At 39.8% G+C, this 23110-nt stretch overlaps 1 protein-coding gene across 11 annotated transcripts in view; it reads left to right on the top strand.

Annotated features, from left to right (window-relative positions):
- The window catches only part of CADPS2 (calcium dependent secretion activator 2), a 368843-nt gene that overhangs the window by 227078 nt on the left and 118655 nt on the right, over positions 1-23110 (top strand). For all 11 annotated transcript variants that reach the window (XM_068165287.1, XM_068165334.1, XM_068165325.1 and 8 more), the window contains 3 exons: positions 3833-3899; positions 13559-13667; positions 14451-14654. In XM_068165287.1, the coding sequence (XP_068021388.1) occupies positions 3833-3899; positions 13559-13667; positions 14451-14654 (380 nt within the window). The remainder of the gene's footprint in view (positions 1-3832; positions 3900-13558; positions 13668-14450; positions 14655-23110) is intronic.

The raw sequence follows: 23110 nt of genomic DNA, 5'->3' as shown, positions 1-23110 counted from the left end.
GCAGGTGTATTGGTCTTAAGTTACTGGAAATTATGTAATATGAAAGGACTCAAAGAGGCAACCAATCATACACGTACTAACCATAAGTATGCTTTCTAATGTGCACATGAACAAGTATTTTTGCATAAGTCTGCCATCTATCCCTGTTTCCATGGACATCCGAAAACAAATCTGACATGACTTCTTGTCAGTCAGCTAGCTAGACACCCTTACAAAACATGGTTTTAAAGAAAAGTCAAAATAAATCTATTTAGTAATAATTAATTACTGTTTCAGTACTCAGATACAGAGGAACTATTTCAGTATCCTTCTCAGCACGTGGCTGAACTGTAATAATTCAGGAATTATTTTAGATTATTGCAACTCTGGAACCCATAATAGAGAGAGAAGATTTGTAGCAAATGGCTTGGTTAATTTTTAGAAATATGGAATTAACTACTTCTGACTATCAGTTTCTTCTTTGTATTGCACAGAATATTTTACCTAAAGAAAGGTACAGTGTTTGAAGGAATGGCTGTTGTGTGTTTGCTATTGCTGCTGAGAATGTTTATAATAGTCTGAGCAATTAACTCTATCCATCCTGTGGACATAATTTTCAATGGAGAGAGTGAGCAGCGCTTGTAGGGGAATACAGATACACATGTGGGCAGAGAAATAGCAAGCTGCAACTCTGTGAGTTGGTGATTATGGGGGTCCAGTCTGCTGTGTGGTACTGACATTTACATGTGAAAAATGATGCAGTTTCTCATCTTAAAAATAAAACACTCTTCAACTTGGCTCCCAGACTTGGTTGCCTTCTGAATCTAATAACCTATTAATTTTCTGCTCCAGTTGTGAAACTCAAGTGTCATTTCATTCTGGAAGCTGTCTTTTGTAGACTTTTCACGTTCTAGGCATCAGCTGCAGTTTCTACCAAACCTAGCCACTACTGTCTAAATTTAACAAGGTTCTTAGGTCCTTCCCACTTCTTTCAATAGAAAATAAATGGGAAAGAGAAGTTCAAAGAGGATTCCAGGAGCCTAGGATATTTAGCTCCTTCTGAGAATAAATATTAGGCTCTCAAGTAAGAATTAATCTTCTCATCTTTTTTGAGCTTGCACAATTAAGACAAGCACAGGATATGTCTCTTGCAAATGGCTGAAACTTTCTACATTAGGAAAAAACCTGTCCCCATTACAGATGGCACTGGAAGGGGGATTAATGCCATGAGATTATAACTGTGGTTTTATAGTCATTTATAAAGCCATGTAACAATCGGCACTGCACTTCTATAGTAAAGCCCAGCTTTGTGTGTTGAATGCTGTTTTCTTTGTTACCTAATCTTACCTAAGACCAATGGATTTAAAGGTTAGTTAATGTTCCACTCCTTTGTTGCCCAAGGAATATCTTATTTAACACCTTAGTCAGAAGTGATTTGTAAGAGCAATAAAAAGGGCATGTTGCTCTTATTACTTTTTTTGTATGTGCTTTCTTATTTTATAATTTTGAATTTAGTGTTAACTTTTCATAGTTCTGCAGGACCTTCTGTGGCATACTTTACATGAAAAGTCATTCCAAATCCAGCAAACCTCTTCTCTGATAGCAAGTGTCCTTTTAAGATCTCTTATTTTAAAAGCACCTTCATATATCAGGCTCAGATAGCAATGAAAAAGAATGCACTAAACCTGGTGTTTCTATGTTTGGGTTACTCATTTTCAACTGTGTTCCTGGTAGAGTGCAAAGTCGCTGCAGGATTAATTTGAAGCAAGGAGAATCCTGGTAGTCTACGGCTCTTTTACATTTTTTGCAAACCTGCCAAGAGAGTGGGAACGTGGTCAGGAACTGTGTTCTCAGTTGATCTTCAAAGTCCAAGGGGTTATTGTCCTCCAACATAGATCAGGGAAACCTACAGGATATTTTCTGAGGGATGCAGTGGCAGAATCACTGTGAGGAACAGGGCAGGCTTAGGACTGAGAGACTCCAAAGGCCACCTGTGAACCATTTCACTTTTCTCCATCAGGATTGTTAATATTAAAGGCAGGATGAAATTCATGAGTCATTCCTCCTCCACCCGATGGCAATATTAGAGTCTAACGGGCCAATAGCAATTTGCTTTGGGAAAAGTCAATAACCTTATTCAGAGGAGCATACCTGGCTCTTCAAAAAAATACAAAAATCAAAACTGGGGGGGAATATGTGGCCAGTCACTCTTGAGGTAAATGCTTCCTTAGTTACAAAACATTATAAAGTTTAACAAAAAAACCCTATCAGGCCATTTTAAAAATACTCTTTCTGACATAACCCTTACTCCTTTCTTTTTATTGAGGTTATAATAGTAACAGGTGTGAGAAACTAAGAAGTGCATAGCAATGAAAGTTCCATCAATGGGTAATTGTGTACACAAAGCCCATCGTCCTTTCATGCAAATAAAGAACAGAGTAACCAAGCCAGGCAGGGCTTCAGCACAGTACAGTAGTACAAACTGATGAAGGGTGAGGTATTGGTGTCATAGAAAGGAAGGAGCCACTACATCATCTGACAAACCACCACAATTAATAAGCATTACACTGAACATTCATGTTAGAAGAAAATTATCGTTTGTGATACCTAAAGTGGGAAAGGATGTAGTGAGAGAAAAAGATTTTGCCCCTGTCTTGTTTGCCTGTTTCACGTAAGATGTTGCTTCATTGCTCTGTTTTTCAACAAAGTTAAAAAACACCAGGCAATAAAGTCCCAGAAGTGATCAGAACACTGAGGGCAGCAAACCCTGTCCTCCTACCACAAAGGCACCTGTCCATCTACCAATCATTCAACCAACCATCTCCCATCTGTTATTATAACTTCTTCATAATATATGAGCCATCATCCTCTGGAGAGTGCTCTGTGAAGGGCATACAGCTTTCATTGGTCTGTACAATTTAGATCTTCATTCTGTCTTTGACCCACCTGCTTGTACAAGATGCTCTGTCTAGCCAGAAGTAGGTAATACTTTGCTCTCCTGTCAAGTTTTAAGGAGGAGATACTTACTACTTGTTACTTACAATCCCCAAGTTCATCCTTTTCTTCTTGCTGTCTTTGTGCAACATAACCACAGTTACAGACAAAAAAGTGTTGCTATAATGCCATAAAACATTCTGTAACTTCTTGGGTAATGAGGGTGCTTCCTCTACCACCAAACAGTATCAACATTTGTGGTTTTGTCATCTTACTGTTTGATGCTCCTGATTACATTTTTTTCTGGTTCAAAGCCTAGAAGTTGTCAAGGTGACAAGTAGGTTTTTTTGTAGTCTGAGAGTCTTTACAGTGAAGTGCTTCTGTTCGGGAAATTAGATTCTGGTTTACTCTGGAAAAAAAAAACAACCAGATTCATCTTGCGTGTCTGATAACGTTTTTTTAGTTGAGCATTTTCCCAGAGTGACACTGTGGCTTAACTTCTCACACACTAGAGAAGCACTAGCAAGTCTGTGGAAATAAAATGGGGGTGGGGAGGGTAGTATTGGAGACTTTAACTTCAATATTTCTGTATAATCAAAAGTGTTCTACTTTATTATATTCTCTAATGCAACTGGTGAAATAGAAGTGATAACCAGGTTAGTCTTCTCAAACTTGTGGTCTTTTGTTCCTGTTTTTTGTTTGTTTGTTTGTTTGTCTGTGTTTTATTTTGAGAGAAAATGAATGTATTTTTGCATTTTTGTGGTCTGAGTAAATAGAAGGAAAAAAACATCTGTATGTAACAGTAGAGAAGCAGCAGCTCAGTAGGTAGAGCAAATGAATACACTCATTTATATTGGGTCCTCCTAATATCATGCTTGTTATTAATGAAAAAATATTCCCTTTGTTATTTCCTTTGCAGATATTTGTATGCTCTAGGACAGAAAGTTTGGAAGCGGTGGAAAAAACGCTACTTTGTTCTTGTCCAGGTTAGTAGACTGCCATGAAGTTTCATTAAAAAGGAGTCTTGAACTTTCAACTTTCTTACACATGGTTTTTGGAGCCATTAATAAATCATACAATCATAGAATCAATAAGGTTGGAAAAGATCTCAAAGATCATCGAGTCCAACCTGTCACCCAACACCTCATGACTACTAAACCATGGCACCAAGTGCCACGTCCAGTCGCCTCTTGAACACCTCCAGGGATGGTGACTCCACCACCTCCCTGGGCAGCACATTCCAATGGCAAACAACTCTCTCAGGGAAGAACTTTCTCCTCACCTCAAGCCTAAACTTCCCCTGTGTCCTCTTCTTCTGGTGCTGGTTGCCTGGGAAAGGAGACCATCCCCCACCTGGCTACAACCTCCCTTCAGATAGCTGTAGACAGCAATAAGGTCTTCCCTGAGCCTCCTCTTCTTCAGGCTAAACAATCCCAGCTCCCTCAGCCTCTCCTCATAGGGCTTGTGCTCGAGGCCTCTCCCCAGCCTCATTGCCCTTCTCTGGACATGTTCAAGAGTCTCAATGTCCTTCTTAAATTGAGGGGCCCAGAACTGGACATAGGACTCAAGGTGTGGCCTAACCAGTGCTGAGTACAGGACAGAATGACTTCCCTGCTCCTGCTGGCCACAATATTCTTGATGCAGGCCAGGATGCCATTGGCCTTCTTGGCCACCTGGGCACACTGCTGGCTTATGTTTAGGCGACTGTTAATCAGCATCCCTAGGTCCCTTTCTGTCTGGCTGCTCTCCAGCCACTTTGACCCCAGCCTGTAGCACTGCATGGGGCTGTTGTGGCCAAAGTGCAGCACTCCGTATCTTCCGGCAGTATATGTAGCACTGCTCCAACTTTCTTATGTTACAGAGCTATCCAGAGCAGGTTTTTTTCAATTTACAAATGAAGTAAACAGAAGTGAGTTTTATACTGAATTTTGCATACATACAAACGAGTCTCTATTCTGAGCAGTGTTTCAACTGAAACTTAGAAATAGCTAAACAAACCTGTAACCTTGAAATGTTGTGCTGACTGCTTCCTAGCAGTGCTCAGTTTGAAACAGTTATACTTCACAATGTGGATTGCACTTCCCATTTCATTTATTCTACCCTAACAAAAATTTCCTGCCTTTGAAATTAAAGCTAAAATAGTTACTATTAAGAACTTGTTCATAAATATTTTTAAAATAATGCTAATTTTTGTTCTTCCCTGCATATTAAGTACAATTATGTGGTTGTTACAGAAAATAAAGTGTAGCAATTGTGCTTTGCTACAAAAGTGGCCCCATGTGATGGGCTGATAACGTCGTAATGTTTTCTTTAAGCCTTTAAGCATTTTCACATGCTAGAGAATGGTGACAATAACATGAGATCACTAAAACAGGAATAGAAAAGTAGATTTTGAGTGGCCAAAACTGAGAGGTCAATGACTTCTATGTCTTTGGAAAGATCATTATTTTCTGTTTCTTTTTATCTTCAGATTGAAGTTACAAAATTGATGCTGTTCTTAGTCAGTTCGGAGAACACTATTCCTTTGTGTCCTTTGTTATGCTGGCAGCAGACTGTCAAATTGTGAGCCTCCATAAGAGTCATACAAAGGATGAGGCCTGTTAATGAGGCTTTTTTAAGAAGGAAGGCTTCTAAAAGTACCTTACAGAAAGCTAGATTCCTTTATCTACCACTCTGTCAGTCACACTCATCTGGTCTCCTCCTACTCTTAAATGAGGAAAATTGTAAAGATGTAAAAAAAATTAATCCTAGCCAAGATTTTTAAGAAAATTAAAAGGTGAGAGTATTTGCATATTAGCCTTGCTAGAGCATTCTTCCGGGCTTCCATGTGAACGGGCTTGCATATTGATAATCATTGAGTAATGGCCATAAGGTTCAACAGGATCTTCTGGATAGTGCACTGATTGTGTGAAAAGAAGAGGGCTTTTTCACGGAATCACAGAATCACCAAGGTTGGAAGAGACCTTAAAGATCATCAAGTCCAACCTGTCACCTAAGACCCCATGATTAAACCATGGCACCAAGTGCCATGTCCAATCCCCTCTTGAGCACTTCCAGGGATGGTGAATCCACCACCTCCCTGGGCAGTACATTCCAATGGCAAACGACTCTCTCAGGGAAGAAATTTCTCCTCACCTCCAGCCTAAACTTCCCCTGGTGCAGCTTGAGACTGTGTCCTCTTGTTCTGGTGCTGGTTGCCTGGGAGAAGAGACCAAACCCCTCCTGGCTACAACCACCTTTCAGGTAGTTGTAAACAGCAATAAGGTCTCCCTGAGCCTCCTGTTCTCCAGGCTAAACAAGCCCAGCTCCCTCAGCCTCTCCTTGTAGGGCTTATGCTCGAGGCCTCTCCCCAGCCTTGTTGCCCTTCTCTGTACATGTTCAAGTGTCTCAATGTCCTTCTTGAACTGAGGGGCCCAGAACTGGACACAGTACTCAAGATGTGGCCTAACCTGTACAGGGGCGGAATGACTTCCCTGCCTCTGCTGGCCACACTATTCTTGATGCAGGCCAGGATGCCATTGGGCTTCTTGGCCACCTGGGCACACTGCTGGCTCGTGTTTAGGCATCTGTCAATCAGCACCCCCAGGTCCCTTTCTATTTGGGAGCTCTCCATCCACTCCAACCCCAGCCTGTAGCTCTGCATGGGGTTGTTTAGTGACTTTATTACAATTTCTAAAGGTTAGGAAGATCTCTGTATAGGCTATCTATTAAGGCATGGATATAAAGGGAGAATAATGTAAAGTTGTGGAAAAAAACCACTAGGATTTGTTCAACACTCCTCCTTTACATTTAAAAAAAATCTTAAAAGATCTTTTTCTCTTACTCTAAGCTAGAGGTGTCATCTGAGTTTTAAAATATGCTCTTAGGTGATGTAGTCTTTCTCTGTGTGTGATATGGAGTCACCTGGGAGACCAGTTTTTTCCAGCCAAGTTAAAATTAACTTTCTTCTTCTTTCTATGCTGAAATTGAAATAATGGAGGAGAACATTACACCAGTTTTCCAAATATGGTGGCATTAACACATCTATTTAATTTTCAAGTACCTATCAGTTCAATAAGGGTACATAAAAATTACCATCTTACATCAATATTTACTGTCCAGACAGCTTTGATTCATTTATATAGTCCAGCCATGATATATACACTAATGGGAAGCTGAAGTCAATGTGTGTGAAATTTAGTAAGGCATATCAGTCTGTTCTTTTGATTTATTATTGATGTATTGAGGATTCATCCTCTATAGCCTTTTAACTTACATTAGTAAAACATTAAGGCCATGAAAATGAGTTCTAAGACAGAGGCTAGCAGTATGATTTACACTTGCTTTGCAAATTTAACTAAGGTGTGAAATTAGATTAATAATGTCGACTTTTCAGGAGTGTGATGTGTGAAATATGCACCTTCATTATTGCTACATGTATTAGAAGTTGTTTGAGCTGTTCTCTCAGAAACCACTAGGTTACAGGAAGTTTAAAGTCTAAACATTTTAAGCTCTTCATTTTATAATTCAGTTACCTCTCCAAAAGATTCTTTACTTCAAACTGGAAAAAGGCAGGATGCAATGTGTTTGGAGAATGCCTCAGCTGGACATGCTGTGTTTTTACTTCATTTACTGTCTGATAATATCTTTCTCCAGTAATCTGAATGCAGATTCATTTCTGTCATTTTAATTTCTTCTGCTCTGATGTTGGGGAAGGCAGTCATTTGTTTCATGGATATTTTTTTTTTCTAAACATGCCAACCATGCAGGCTAATTCTTGCTGCTGGACTCCCACAGCGCGCTGCCCAGTGATGCCCTGTAGCAGGGACCACAGAGTCAGCTTCCAGGTTTGCAGTAACAGTTCCTCACAGCACATTAGAAAGTGTCTTTTCTGCCCCATGGGGACATCCCCTAGTGACACTGCTTATAAGTCATGTCCACATTTTTGTGCCTATCTGTCTGTCATGCATGCATGCAGGTTGTTGGTTTTCCAGTTTGTAACAAAGTGAGAACAGCTACTAGCCAGATGTTTGGACCTCTGTAAAAAAACTTTAAATTCAGGTAAATGCAGTTATAGTAAGAAGACTGCCTTTTCTTCTGTCAAAAATTACTATTTAAGAGGATGGCTTGAATCTAGTTTTGCCTGAGAATGTATTGTACAGGGTACTGACTTTTGAGTATCCGTTATTCAATGAAGTATTGATGCTAATTTGCTGAATTCTAAAGAAAAAATACCTACAAGTACATTAACTACTAACAATACAATTAAAATGTGGTCATAGCCAGGAGGGGTTTGGTCTCTTCTTCCAGGCAACCAGCACCAGAACAAGAGGATACAGTCTCAAGCTGTGCCAGGGGAAGTTTATGCTGGAGGTGAGGAGAAAGTTCTTCACTGAGAGAGTTGTTAGCCATTGGAATGGGCTGCCCAGGGATGTGGTGGAGTCACCATCCCTGGAGGTGTTCAAGAGGGGATTGGATGTGGCACTTGGTGCCATGATTTAGTAGTCATGTGGTCTTGGGTGACAGGTTGGACTTGATGATCTTTGAGGTCTCTTCCAACCTTAGTGATTCTGTGATTCTATGATTTAAAAGTGTAATTTTATTTTGTGCTGGTAGTTCATTCTATAATAACTGATAGTAGTCACCAAGAACCTCAAGGAAAAGGGTTTAAGTGATTGCAAGCATAAAGAAACAAGACAAGTCCTATATTTCATTGTTTTGTTGAGGTGTTTTTTCCCCAACGGTGTTTTCTGGAGGGTTTTGTTTCTCTGGTGGGAAGATTTTTAAATGTCTCAGTTTCAACAAGAATATGAAGTTGTGACTTTAAGATCTTTTAAGGAATTGTTCCTTTAAAATTGGAGAAAACATTTGAAATGTGTGAAAAGGTAAAATCAACAGCATTATAAATCTGTTTTGTTACAGAGGTAAGTTTAAAATTGAAGAAACATAGCTCACAACTTCCACGGCCTTATCTTCAAAAACATAGAATGCCTGGGGAAAAAATTAATCATTTTTGCAATTAATATCTGCTAGCTTCCTTTTTGATGGCTGTACAGTGGTTATACAGAGTTGTTGACATAAAAATGTTTTTACTCATGTAGACTGAGCAGACAGATTTGATTTTTGCTAGCTGGCACTGCAAGAAAACCAAATAATTATTGTTTATGGAATAAAATAACCTGGCAGTCAGCTGCATGTTGCTTCTAGGCCTAGAACCTCATGACATGACTTAGAGGCTGTAATAGAAATTGGATATATTTATATATTTTATAATTAATATTTCCTGGCAGTGGAATCTTCACCACCACCACAACTTATTTACAAAATGTATTCACGTTCACAGGTTCAGTTATTCGGTTGTGGGTTTTACACTGCACATGTAAAGACAGTTAAACGACTGAAGCACAGATCTAACCTTTCCAATACAGCAGTTCAAATTGGAAATACAGGTGCTGTGATCTGTGGGTTTCCCGCAAATGGGATTCCATGGCAGATTGGCCGGGTACTAGTGATGTGCTCCTCTGTTTCTGAGATTCAGTTCCCTTGGAGTTTTTCCCCTTTCTGCCTTGGTCCAGGTGCAAGGCCTGGGTGAAGTTGTTGGTCTGCTGGAGCAGGTTCTTCTGCTGCTACTGCAGCAGCATTTGGATCTTGTTGCTGTCTGGGTGACGACAAGGCAAGTTGCCTGACTTCTTGACTGGTTTAAATACTGTCCCAAGACAATTAATGCCCTTTGGTTACACAGAACCCTCATAACTGGACCTATGGGATGGGGCATATCCAAACATGGCCAGGGGCACACACAGTTCACAGCTGTGTCATAAAGTTAATTACACATGGTACATGTTTATCTGGACCCCAGGAAGTGTCCAGGACTGCACATCCATGGGTGCTTACAGTGTTAATCACATCTGTTATACATTTACCTTGGCCATCTGGACCCCAGGAACTGTCCAGGTTAGCATATTTGCAGGTGTCTGGACTAGGACATATTTGGGGGTTTTGACCCTTCAGGACAGGGGCTGTGTCAATGCCCTGAGGGGACCATCAACCCTGACCGTCCCTGCCCAGCACCCCAGGGCCTCTTCACCTTGCCTGGGACTCCATTTCAGCCTCCTAAGGCTCCATGGTACCATGGCAGAACTGGTATCCAGCTTGCCAAAGCCCTGCCCAGGAGTGTGTCCCACTGAGCTGAGCCTCCCTACAGCCTTGGATTGTTCCCAGGGAGTTGTCTGACATCTGTGGCTGCTCCAGCACCTTCAGATGCCCTACTGATGTCTGGGCCCCAGCTGCCAAGCCCTGCCCTGCCAGCCAGGGAGAACTTCAAAATTTTAAACCAAAATGCATAATTTTCAAAGCTGCATGCTATAAATGAAAGCAGAACTATGGGCTCCATGCACAAACAATGAGGTGAAATTCCATTATGTACATCATGCTGGAGGACAGGCTGGCTGATTGTAACAGTCCCTTCTAGCCTGAAAAATCCGAATTTTTGAAAGTGATGGGCTAGATTGGTTTCTTTGTGGGTTTTTCTATTTAGCATTTCCTCCTTGGTGCAGCCAACTTAAAAATACTTGCATGTGCTGTGGCAGAGGATGTTCAGTTAGCATAAACTTCAGACACATAGCACACTGCATAATCCTGTTTCAAAAAACAAGTACTCAAAAATAAGGAAATATTTGTAGAGCATTATGCAGATAATAATCACACCTCCTGTATAGGATGGACTTGATCTCTGAGGTCTTTTCCAACCTGGTTGATTCTGTTCTGTTCTGTTCTATTCTATTCTATTCTACTCTACTCTACTCTACTCTACTCTACTCTACTCTACTCTACTCTACTCTACTCTACTCTACTCTACTCTACTCTATTCTCCTCTCCTCTTCTCTCTTCTATTCTACTCCATTCCATTCCATTCCATTCCATTCCATTCCATTCCATTCCATTCCATTCCATTCCATTCCATTCCATTCTTATTTTCAAAAAATACAAGTCTTTTACCCCAAGTCAATAGCACTTGAAGTCACTGGACTTAGAAGTGGAGTGGCATACAGGTACAGCACCACAAATATATATGATTGAAGCTGGAATCAGAAGATGACATTTTACTTCAAAAAGGATCACTCCTGAAGCTGTAGCCAAAGCAAGAAACCTAGATAACACTTAGCTGAACAGTCAGCAACTGAGATGAAGACAGCCCATCATCTACCAGACAAGCTCATTGTGTGTCCTTAGATCTTTGCATAATTTTACAGATGTAAGAAACAATTTATAGTTCAAAATATGTATATACTATATAGTATAGTATAATAGAGTAATATATATATATAGTATATACTATATATGTATACACACACACTGTATAGTATATATATATAGTAGGCCAGGTATCCCACTGTCCTTGGAGATACGAGTTTCAAAGGCCCACATATATTCTGTTGCCTTAAGTCAGGTGTTCACAGGTTCACAAGCCCTCTTCTGGTCTCTTTTGGTAGAATTTCTAGCTCTTAAGACTGGAAACATCATTTGTTTCAGTGGTTGAATTTCCTCTTCCAGTTTTTGCATTCCTTTTTCTATCTTTTCAGTCACTTTTTCTTCAGCTCTCCTTATTACTTTCTATTCTCTCTGTGGAGTCTTAAACCACATGCTGACAGATTCTCTTCTTATTGCTTTCTTATATTTTTGATAGTTTAATTTGACGAGAAGTGTTGTTCATGCCAGCTGCAAGCTGCTTAGCCTACACAGTGCTATATCCAGTAAGCCAAGCAACCAGGTGCAAAATATGCAGGAATTAGACTATGAAATCAAACTGAAGGTTCTGGTATTTATCATCTTTATCTAGAATTGGCCAGACCGTGTGTTTGTCTTTCCAGCTGCATAATAATTTTGACACTTCTTATTCAAACAGTACTTTTTTGCATGAAAGTCCTTTCTTTCCAGCTTTTTGGAATACAGGACTTTTTCTTTTTTTCACATAGTGAAACTACTACTACTACTCGTGGTGTACCCCAGGGATCAGTGCTGGGCCCCATGCTCTTTATTATCTTTATCAATGATCTGGATGAGGGGATTCAGTACATCATCAGTAAGTTTGCAGATGACACCAAGCTGGGGGCAGGAGTTGATCTGTTAGAGGGTAGAGAGGCTCTGCAGAGGGACCTCGACAGGCTGGACAGATGGGCAAAGTCCAAGGGCGTGAGATTTAGCACATCTAAGTGCCAGGTTCTACACATTGGCCACAACAACCCCATGCAGTGCTACAGGCTGGGGTCAGAATGGCTGGAGACAGCCAGGCATGTAGGGACCTGGGGGGTACTGGTTGACAGTAGTCCTGAATATGAGCCAGCAGTGTGCCCAGGTGGCCAAGAAGGCCAATGACATCCTGGCCTGTATCAGGAACAGCGTGGTCAGCAGGAGCAGGGAAGTCACTGTGCCCCTGGACTCAGCACTGGTTAGGCCACACCTTGAGTCCTGTGTCCAGTTCTGGGCCCCTCAGTTTAGGAAGGATGTTGACTTGCTGGAACGTGTCCAGAGAAGGGCAACAAAATTGGTGAGGGGCTTGGAACACAAGCCCTCTGAGGAGAGACTGAGGGAGCTGGGTTTGCTTAGCCTGGAGAAGAGGAGACTCAGGGGTGACCTTATTGCTCTCTACAACTACTTGAAGGGAGGTTGTAGACAGGCAGATGTTGGTCTGTTCTCCCAGGCAACCAGCACCAGAACAAGAAGACATGGTCTCAAGCTGTGCCAGGGGAGGTTTAGGCTGGAGGTTAGGAAGAAATTCTACACAGAGAGAGTGATTGCCCATTGGAATGGGCTGCCCGGGGTGGTGGTGGAGTCACCATCTCTGGAGGTGTTCAGGAGGAGACTTGATAGGGTGCTTGGTTGCATGGTTTAGTTGATTAGGTGGTGTTGGATGATAGGTTGGATCGATGATCTCAAAGGTCTTTTCCAACCTCATTAATTCTCTTCTCTCTTCTCTTCTCTTCTCTTCTCTTCTCTTCTCTTCTCTTCTCTTCTCTTCTCTTCTCTTCTCTTCTCTTCTCTTCTCTTCTCTTCTCTTCTCTTTTCTCTTCTCTTCTCTTCTCTTCTCTTCTCTTCTCTTCTCTTCTCTTCTCTTCTCTTCTCTTCTCTTCTCTTCTCTTCTCTTCTCTTCTCTTCTCTTCTCTTCTCTTCTCTTCTCTTCTCTTTTCTCTCTTCTCTTCTCTTCTCTTCTCCTTCTCTTCTCTTCTCTTCTCTTCTCTTCTCTTCTCTTCTTCTCTTCTCTTCTCTTCTCTTCTCTTCTCTTCTCTTCTCTTCTCTTCTCTTCTCTTCTCTTCTCTTCTCTTCTCTTCTAAGCTGAGCGGTTTGGTCAGTACACAGTACCAATTATCTTCCTTACCAGAAACTAATTTGCTTCCTTTCAATTTTTCATAAAGTGGCAACTCTAAATACATTGTATTTCAGGACAGGGATGAGAGATGTGTTTACGACTCTTTTATTACTATTATTATTTATTATTCCTCTTCCTTTTGGCAGGAAGGGGAAAGAATGCAAACCTGTACGCTGTAAATATGTCTATTAAGAAAATATGGGTTATTTCTTCAGCACAACTGAATGTTAATTTAAACCATGGTATATATGTTATGCAATCCTGGAATGGAATTCAGCAAATAAGTCCTTTCTTGTTCAGGTTAGCCAATACACATTTGCGATGTGCAGTTACAGAGAAAAGAAATCTGAGCCTCAGGAACTGATGCAGCTCGAAGGATACACTGTGGATTATACCGCTCCTCACGCAGGTACTTTGCATGAATTTTAAGTGCAATATTTTTGTTGTTTTGATTCCTCAGAGTAATCAAAAATAAATTTGATATATTAGAAAAAAGCTGCAGAAGTTGGTATTAAAATGTCAGAGGGAAATCAAAGTCATGTATGTAGAGAAAAACAATTCTCTTCTTCCTATGCTGTGGACGGGTGTGAATTTAGAGACATCTAAGATACTGAAGATTGATCTCTGGAAAACGTTGCCTTAATGTTTAGAATGACTGAGAAGGCAAACAATGTTCAGAAGGTGTTTGGAAAGCCAAAACAATGCTGTATCCCTGGCACAGCCACATTGATCATCACATACTGTTCTGTTTATGCACTTTCAGAAGAAAACACTGGAATGAGAAAAAGAGACCAAGGAAGGAGCAGCAACACTGATAAAGAGGCATTGAACAGTCTCTGTTCAAGAAGAGTTAAAGTTTACAGGGAATTTCAGCTAAGAAAATGATGTCAAGGAGGACTATGTGCTAGAGAAATGCAAAGTAGCACAGGCCATGGAGAAAGGGGAATTTAATTGGAAATAGAACTGTGGAGATATTTTCTGCTGTGACTTTGCTGTATTTATTCATCCAATTTGTTACTTCCACATATTACCACTTGATCTAGATTTTATTGTATTTCTGGGTCACAAATACTTAAAAATACACCACTCCACATTCACATAAATGGAGGAAATCCAACAATGTGATAAACATTGATGGTGATTTAAAAGTAACTTGTATTTATTAAGACTACCTTCCCATTTCCTGCTCCAGGTCTTCAGGGTGGACGAATGTTTTTCAATGCTGTAAAGGAAGGTGATACTGTGATATTTGCCAGTGATGACGAGCAGGATAGAATACTCTGGGTTCAAGCCATGTACAGAGCCACAGGTCAATCATATAAGCCTATTCCTGCAAATCAAGCTCAGAAGATGAATCCTAAAGGAGGAAGTGTCAACACAGATATATCCCCTCTTTGTAAGTTGGCTTTCTTTTTCTTTTGTGGCCTTGGTTTTGGTTTTAGTTGATAAAATATGTACCAGCTTCCTCGATGAAGTTTAATTAGGCAGAATTTATTCACGAGACAAATGTGCCTACCAGTTTGTTGTTGGCTAGAAGCTCGTTAGTTCCGATTATTATCAGCAGCGAGGGAAATCCTGACTTGCAGGTTATTGTTTTTATTATAATTCATGAAAATACAACAATTAGCTTCATATTCATTGCAGTTGACATATACCACCACGGCAATAGTGTTTGGCTTACATTATCTTTTTCAGAAGCCCATCGCTCTAACATTGAACAGAATATTATAGATGTAGGTTAGCTTTATCAAAGAATGACAGAATCACCAAGTTGGAAGAGACCTCAAAGATCATCAGATCCAACCTGTCACCACAGACCCATGACTAAACCATGGCACCAAGTGCCACACCTCCAGGGATGGTGACCCCACCACCTCCCTGGGCAGCCCATTCCAATGCCTAACAACTTTCTCAGTGAAGAACTTTCTCCTTACCTCGAGCCTAAACTTCACCTGGTGCAGCATGAAACTGTGTCCTCTTGTTCTGGTGCTGGTTGCCTGGAAGAAGAGACCAATCTTACATTGTACATATTAATTATCTAAAAATTTCTATGCAGACCTTACACTGTGAACTAAAATGTGTTGCTGATTTTTTTTACCCCTCGGTATAATATAAAACTTTTTCTTTCTTTATGAAAAGCAATTTTCCTTATCTTTTTTTGAAGAAAATATTCATAGTAATATCATAGTATCATAGTATCAGTCAAGGTTGGAAGGGACCACAAGGATCATCTAGTTCCAATTCCCCTGCCATGGGCAGGGACACCCCACACTAGATCAGGCTGGCCAGAGCCTCATCCAGCCTGGGCTTAAACACCTCCAGGGACAAGGCCTCAACCACCTCCCTGGACAACCCATTCCAGGGCTTCACCACTCTCACTACCTGAGATCCTGAGAAGTCCCTCCCCAGCCTTCTTGTAGGCCCCCTTCAGATACTGGAAGGCCATAATAAGGTCACCTCAGAGCCTTCTTTTCTCCATACTGAACAGCCCCAACTCTTTCAGTCTGTCCTCATAGGAGAGGTGCTCCAGCCCTCTGATCATCCTTGTGGCCCTTCTCTGGACACATTCCAACACCTCCGTATCCCTCTTGTAATAGGGGCTCCAGAACTGGATGCAGTACTCTATGTGGTGTCTCACCAGAGCTGGGTAGAGGGGGAGAATCACCTCCCTTCACCTGCTGGCCACACTTCTCTTGATGCAGGCCAGGATCTGATTGGTTTTCCAGGCTGCAAGTGCAATTGCATATTGTTTCAGACAAAATAAAAGTTGATAGCACATACTAACCATATTTTGACAATTTCCTATGATCTCTTTGAAAGTATCCTGTCATGTAGATGCTATCTGCATGTAGGAAGCACCTATGATTTTTGTTTGGTTTTTTTTCATGGAGACTGAGTGCAATCCAAAAATTTTTGTAATAGCCATCAAATTTTTACATCATGCAGCTGTATACCAAAGTCCTTCTTTATTATATACATACATGTAGATATAATAAATAGGTAGAATATATGTAAATAGAAAGGAGATGTATGTTTTAGACTCAGCTTGGTTTAATGTCTGAAGTGTACAGCAGGTTGACCCAAAAAATATTCTCCTCGATCAATCCTGCTATCACTTGATCTCAGGGCCTTCCATTCATCCTGAAATCTTTTGTCATTTTCCTGCTAGAATACAGTAAAATGTGCCCATTAAGCTCAGCAACAGTTATCTAAAATCCTCGTTGGGCTGTCAAGCATATGGGGGGAAAAAAACAACATAGTTTAATCTCACAAAATAATCTACTGAATTTTTAATATGAGACAATTTGAAAGGGCAAAGTAATTATTCAGCAGAGGCAGTGTTAAGAAGTATTTTGTAGGATGTTAGTAATGGTGAAAAAGGGAAGGTGGGACAGCTGCTGAAGAGTGCTTCTGCTTGCCTCCTCCCAGTAACCTAGATCTGGGGTGGGTACTGGGAGTTCACTATGTTCCCCTCCTAATGTTTCCACTTCGTGTGCATCATAAAGTACAAAAGTCTACTTTTGCCCCACTACTGACAGTAGTAAGTGGTATTCAAGGCATTGCTCTTCTTGGACACAGAGTTTGCATGAAAGTAAAAGCAACTAGAAAATACTAACCACAAAGTAGGAAAACTTACAGAAAGAAAAGGTACAATGAACAATTACAGGTTTGAAGGTACTTAGATTATTATTTTCAGAGATAAGATTACCAGTTGTGGTAAACAATGCTGGAACAGGTTGCCCAGGGAGGTGGTGGAAGCCTCCTCTCTGGCGGTTTTTAAAGCCAGGTTGGATGTGGCTCTGAGCAACCTGATCTAGTATGAGGTATCCCTGCCCATAGCAGAGAGATTGGAACTGGATGATCCTTGAGGTCCCTTCCAACCCTAACAATTCCATGATTCTATGACATGTCTTGATAACATCATGTGGTGAAAACATAAGAGAAATGAGGTTTATTTTAAAGACAGTTTAAGTGAACAGCAAAAGCCTCAAAATATCTTTTTCTGTCGTGTTTATATATCAGTTTGCAGAAACCAGTATGACTGAACTGCATGTAAACCAAAAATCCATGCTTAAATTATTGTTTACCTTTGATTTGAAAACATTTCAATGTTTGTATTTTTGACTTAATTCATAGAATACTTTGCCACAGAGTAATTTGTGAAATTTAACTTCATGTGAGGTTTAGTCTTAAAAGTATCAATGTTTGACTGATTTCTGTAATACTGCATACTTGATGAAAATTTTGTTACTTTTTTTGCACTTGAATTAGAAATGCACATAATCAAATTAATATTAAAAATAAACAAACAACACAACCTGCAAGAACTTGAGTTTTTGAACCTAAAATAATTTTCTGAGATTCATGGCTCATTTACATACACTATGGTGATTTTATTGGGGCGCAGTTTTACTCCTAAGAAGACTTTGTAGATGAGCTTTTGTCAAATTTAAATATGCCCATTTTCCTAAGAAGTTTGTTTCCCACCTAGCAAAATGCTTGCATGAAACTAAGAGCATTATATTTTTTGAGAGCTAGAGTATTTCTTAAGTGACATTCATTTCCACTTTGTTCTTCTTTGCTATGATACATTTTTAGTCTTAGAAAATACAGTTATGAACAGAGGATTTTCCAACTACTTTTTAGATATATATAATTTTTCAATTAATACATCATGTAAGCATTTCCAGACAATAGAAGATCATTGTTTTAGTTTCCTGGAGAAGAAGAGTCTCAGGGGAGGCCTTATTGCTCTCTACAATTACCTGAAGGGAGGTTGTGGATAGGTGGAGGTTGGTCTCTTCTCCCAGGCAATCACCACCAGAACAAGAGGACACAGTCTCAAGCCACGCTAGGGGACGTTTTAGGCTGGAGCTTGGGAAGAAATTCTACACAGAGAGATTGCTCATTGGAATGGGCTGCCCAGGGAGGTGGTGGAGTCACCATCATTGGAGGTGTTCCGGAGGAGACTTGATAGGGTGCTTGGTGCCATGGTCAGTTGATTAGGTAGGTTGGGTAATGGGTTGGGCGCGATGATCTTGAAGGTCTCTTCCAACCTGGTCTGGTCTATTCTATTCTATTCTATTCTATTCTATAACATACAGTGCCCCCTTCACAGACAAAAAGCAAAAATCCAACTAGAGGTGTGCCAAACAAATGTCATCTAATCATAGTCAAGCCTTGAAAGTCTTGGAAGGAAGATAAGATGTACAAAATGTACAAAAAGAACTTTTCATCACTTGAAACAATTTAAATTACTTTAACCTGCTGGATGTAGGGAGGGAAAAACTTAAGGACACATTTCAACTTATTTTTTTATATATATTGTTCAGTAAAGTATCATAGTATCATACTATCAGTCAGGGTTGGAAGGGACCACAAGGATCATCTAGTTCCAACCCCCCTGCCATGGGCAGGGACACCCCACACTAGATCAGGCTGGCCAGAACCTCATCCAGCCTGGTCTTAAACACCTCCAGGGACGGGGCCTCAACCACCTCCCTGGACAACCCATTCCAGAGCTTCACCACTCTCATCATGAAGAACCTCCTCCTCACATCCAGCCTGAATCTCCCCACCTCCAGCTTCATTCCATTCCCCCTAGTCCTATCACTGCCTGAGATCCTGAGAAGTCCCTCCCCAGCCTTCTTGTAGGCCCCCTTCAGATACTGGAAGGCCACAATGAGGTCACCTCAGAGCCTTCTCTTCTCCAGACTGAACAGCCCCAACTCCTCCAGTCTGTCCTCATAGATGTATCTTCTGTAATCCTGAAATTCTCTTGATAGATAGGAAGAGTAACTCAAAATTGTCACCAAAGAAATTAAAACATCAGATCATGCCACACACATGGCTGTATTAAGGTTAATTTTTAGCTAGTAACAAATCTAACATTTCAATTTTCCATTGCCTTTTAGGTAAAACTCAACTGTCCAAAATTAATTTTCCCTAATTAGTTGAAAATGACAGCTTGTCAAATGCAAGCCTTTCATTAAACATTTAGCATTTTTAATCAAGTGATAAAGTGTAAGTGACACTAAATGATACTTTGTTTTCACAGCTTCTACTGTTTTCTGTTTTCTCCAATTCAAAACACTAAAGGGATCTTTAAACTGGTAGAATTATGCTTGTGATCTATACTATGAACTCATTTTACATAAAAGAAATTAGTAGAATGGAAGGAGTAAGAGAGGAATATTTTATATTTTTTTGCAGTTAATAGTGCCTTTTTTTTTCACAAAATTTCTAGTACAAAAGATTGCTTAAAATTACATGGATAAAATCCAGCTACCTCGGAGCTAGATCAAAATAAACGCATCAGGAACACCTGAAAAGAAACTAGGCATATGATCATAGTAAGATAGCCGGGTATGACTGATCTTCACAGCAGTTATCACAAACGCAGGAAACAGAAATATTGTGCTTGCATGTGCACAGCAGCAGCAGTCCAAAAGGCCAGCCTGCAGATCTCTAACTGTTATGAATGTGCAGTATATTCTTGTTGATGCTTTATATAGCAATTTTGGATCATGCATGTAGGACATTTAGAAGAAACGTGATATCCTATACTATCAGCGAGGCTAATAACGCATTTAAAGTGTGGCACTTTTCTAAGTAATGCAATTCCATCCTCCCTGCATATTGCCCTATGCTTCCACATGTCCTATTCCTGCTTGTCTCCAACTAGCCACATCTCCCTTTTAGAAAGAAAAAGTTAACACTGGCCTCCATCACCTTAGGCAGTCAATAAGTCACCTTTATGCAGCTCTTCAAATCCATCCTTTGACCAAATACTGGCAGGCACACCGGTGTGTTCTGTCCCCAACCTGACAGTCGCCTGGGCCTGCTGCTTTCTCATATTCTGTCACTTTCTCTCCATCTGCTTTTTTATTGTCTGATATTTAAATTACAAGGTTCTGGGGGCATAGATTGTCTCTTTGGCCTGTATTTCTAGGCATGTAGCACTTTGGAATCCTGGTCAATGATCAGGAGTCGAGATGTTCCCAATACAAGCTGTCACTATCAGTATGGAGAGGCACTTGAAGGAATGTAATGCATCTTGCCACTATCTTTTGCAAAGAGTATGTGCACCTTCATCTTCATCCAACCAGTTCCAGCCTCTTCTCTATAGGAGTCATAGTTCTTACCCCACTACTCCTAGTCCTTAAATCTTTAATCTCCTAGATTTCTTTTCTCTACCTGCTCTTCTTTCCTGCCAGCCTGACTTAGTTCAGATTGCTTCCAAGATGCTTAAACTCAAGCAGGAATGTCACTGAGAGTCACAAAAGGCAAGGAGATCACCACTTTTCAAGGCCAGTTCACCTTAGCACAAAGTAAATGCTACAGAAAACATGTATTTGCTTTTGGGCTGGAATGAGGCAGAGATGTTGCCTGATTTAGTTATCAATAGGAACAACTCAAGCATATGCTATAAACATGGAATTCTTGGTAGTCTTAATTCGCTCTACTCTACTGAGCCACATAAGATGCAATGATTTTTATAGCCTTTGCAGCTGGACTAAAATTGGCATATTCTGGATGCTATCTTGTCAGAATTAATATCCTTGTCAAAAAGAATAACCAGCGAATTTGCTAAAACTCCTGCAATAGCTTTTGTAAGTTTTGTCCATGTCTTAAAAAAAAAAATACCTTGGTCAAAAAAAAACCAAAAAACACACAATGTGAAACAGACAGTGTGACATGAAAATAGCAGCCAAAACAGTGAGTGTGAGCTTGAAAGCAGGAAAACAACACTTGTAATCAGGACAACAAATTCCATTAAGAAGGGGAAAAAAATAATTGTGATAAAGCAGAAGTATTACTACTTCCAAGTTCTCCCCAGGCAGCCTCCCAGGACTGAGAAAGCATAGAGTATAAAATGGGATTGTGTTTTTTCTTAAATGTATATCTCAATACATCACCCTTTATGCTTTTGTATTTGCATGACCAGGACATATTAAGCTCCTCTGTAGGAATTTGAAAAATACAGTCTTAACAGATTTTAAAAGTTGAGTCAGATCACATTCAAATAACATTTATTAAGTCCTCATAATCTCAGGTCAAGTTCTTTATTCTTAATCCATTTTGTTTCTAAAAGGTTTACCAGTTACCTTGTATGTATACCATAGCATTAACATTAAATCTAAGGTATTACACTAGATCTATTTTTCTATTATTTCCTGCTTACCTACAGCTGGCAAAGGTAAGGGGTTTTATTTGTTTGTTATCTTTGCTAAAATACATTTGGTAATAGATCTTCTGTTACTATCTGACAGTGTCTTTTCTACTGATAGATTTGCTTAAAAAGATGGTAATAAGTCATAGATCTTTCTGTGTAATTAAATCTAGCAAATATTTATATTTTTTAATACATCTTTTTTGCTTCCCCCCCCTCCCCCTTATGTAATAGCAGATTCTACTTTCACAAGCTGTGTTAAGTAGGTTGGCTTACAAATTCTGATCATATTGGTAACTGTATCAGAATGTTGAATCTGTTTCATTTGCAGCATCCGGTCTCCTGATTTCAAAATACTCAATTACTTCACAGCACTTAACACAGATTTTCTTTTACTAAAGGAGAATCTTTTACATTTGTGTGGTTAAGCAGAGGGGGGGAAAAAAAGCCACACCAGTTAATTTCAGAAAGATTCAACCGTATATAACTTGCACATGAGACCAACGGCAGAGAGAAATATTAAACCTTTTTCATTTCTGTCATCTGTCTTCCTGTAAGTAATGGCTTGATAAAACAGACATTCATCTAAGAATAAAATCCTACAAGAAATGTAGAAACCCATTGCATATTAAACATGTTAGGTTTGGAGAACTGTCATCTGAAGTGTAGGGATCATTTTGGAAACGATAGGTAACTTCCCATTGTAGTTTATTTCTTTCACTAATGTAGTTGTGTCTATCAGTAGTTTATCTATGAATTCATGTGTTTAAATATACTGAAATGGCATTAAGACAGAGCATTTTATGTACCTATGTAAAATTATGACCAAAGTTTGTCATTAATGATAGGCTGCTCTGCACTCATGGAAATAGTTAATCTGTGCAATTACATATGCAGCCGATCTTCATTAAAATATAGGCTTCTGTTTCTCTGTGAAGATGGTCTCATACCTTACTCCATCGATGTATTGTCGTACTGTTTATTTGCTACATCCACCTTGGTGAGATCTGTCACATGGATGTGACTCTTGCTTTGACAATGCAAAGCCAAGTGATATGAATTAGTTTCTGCATCTTTCCAGGATGTGATGCTGCAGATCCTTCAGCTTGAATTAAATAATTCTCTCATCCACAAATACAGCTGAAAGTTGGACTTGACATGGATCAATATGATCTGGGGCTAAATTTCTAAATGTGACTGATTATGTTAGCATCATGCCCACAGATCAATATTGAGTTTTATTATGAACCTGACTCTATAATTGGGTTTAATCAATAAACTTTTGTCTCCTTTTCTTTAGAAATTTTAGGTTTGTACTATGCCGGTTTTCAAAATTGCATTTAGGATACACTTAGGTCTGTATTTTTCTAGTAACGAATATAAAAAGACTTAGGTTTGAATTTAAAGGAACAAAGAACCAAGACCCTATTGAATGGGGAAGTCAATTTTTAAGTTGATAGGACTGTTCACCCCAGTACAGTCTATAGAATCCAAGACAGCTAATGTGCTAATACGTAACTAGTCCTTTCGGGCACTGTAAGGCTTTTTCTGTCCATACTTGATAGATAATTCACATTGAGGACTTTGACAAAACATAGCATTAATGAAAGCAATCGCTAGAGCTTCTCTTTTGATAAACCCGCGGGGTTTAAAGGCGTTGAAAGATGCAATCTGTGAAG

Source organism: Melanerpes formicivorus, unplaced genomic scaffold, assembly GCF_026170545.1.
Source record: "Melanerpes formicivorus ecotype bairdi unplaced genomic scaffold, bMelFor1.0.p_v2 SCAF_3, whole genome shotgun sequence".
In the NCBI taxonomy this organism is placed as follows: Eukaryota; Metazoa; Chordata; class Aves; order Piciformes; family Picidae; genus Melanerpes; species Melanerpes formicivorus.
The sequence above is the reverse complement of the archived record's forward strand: the minus strand, read 5'-3'. Positions and strand labels throughout refer to the sequence as shown.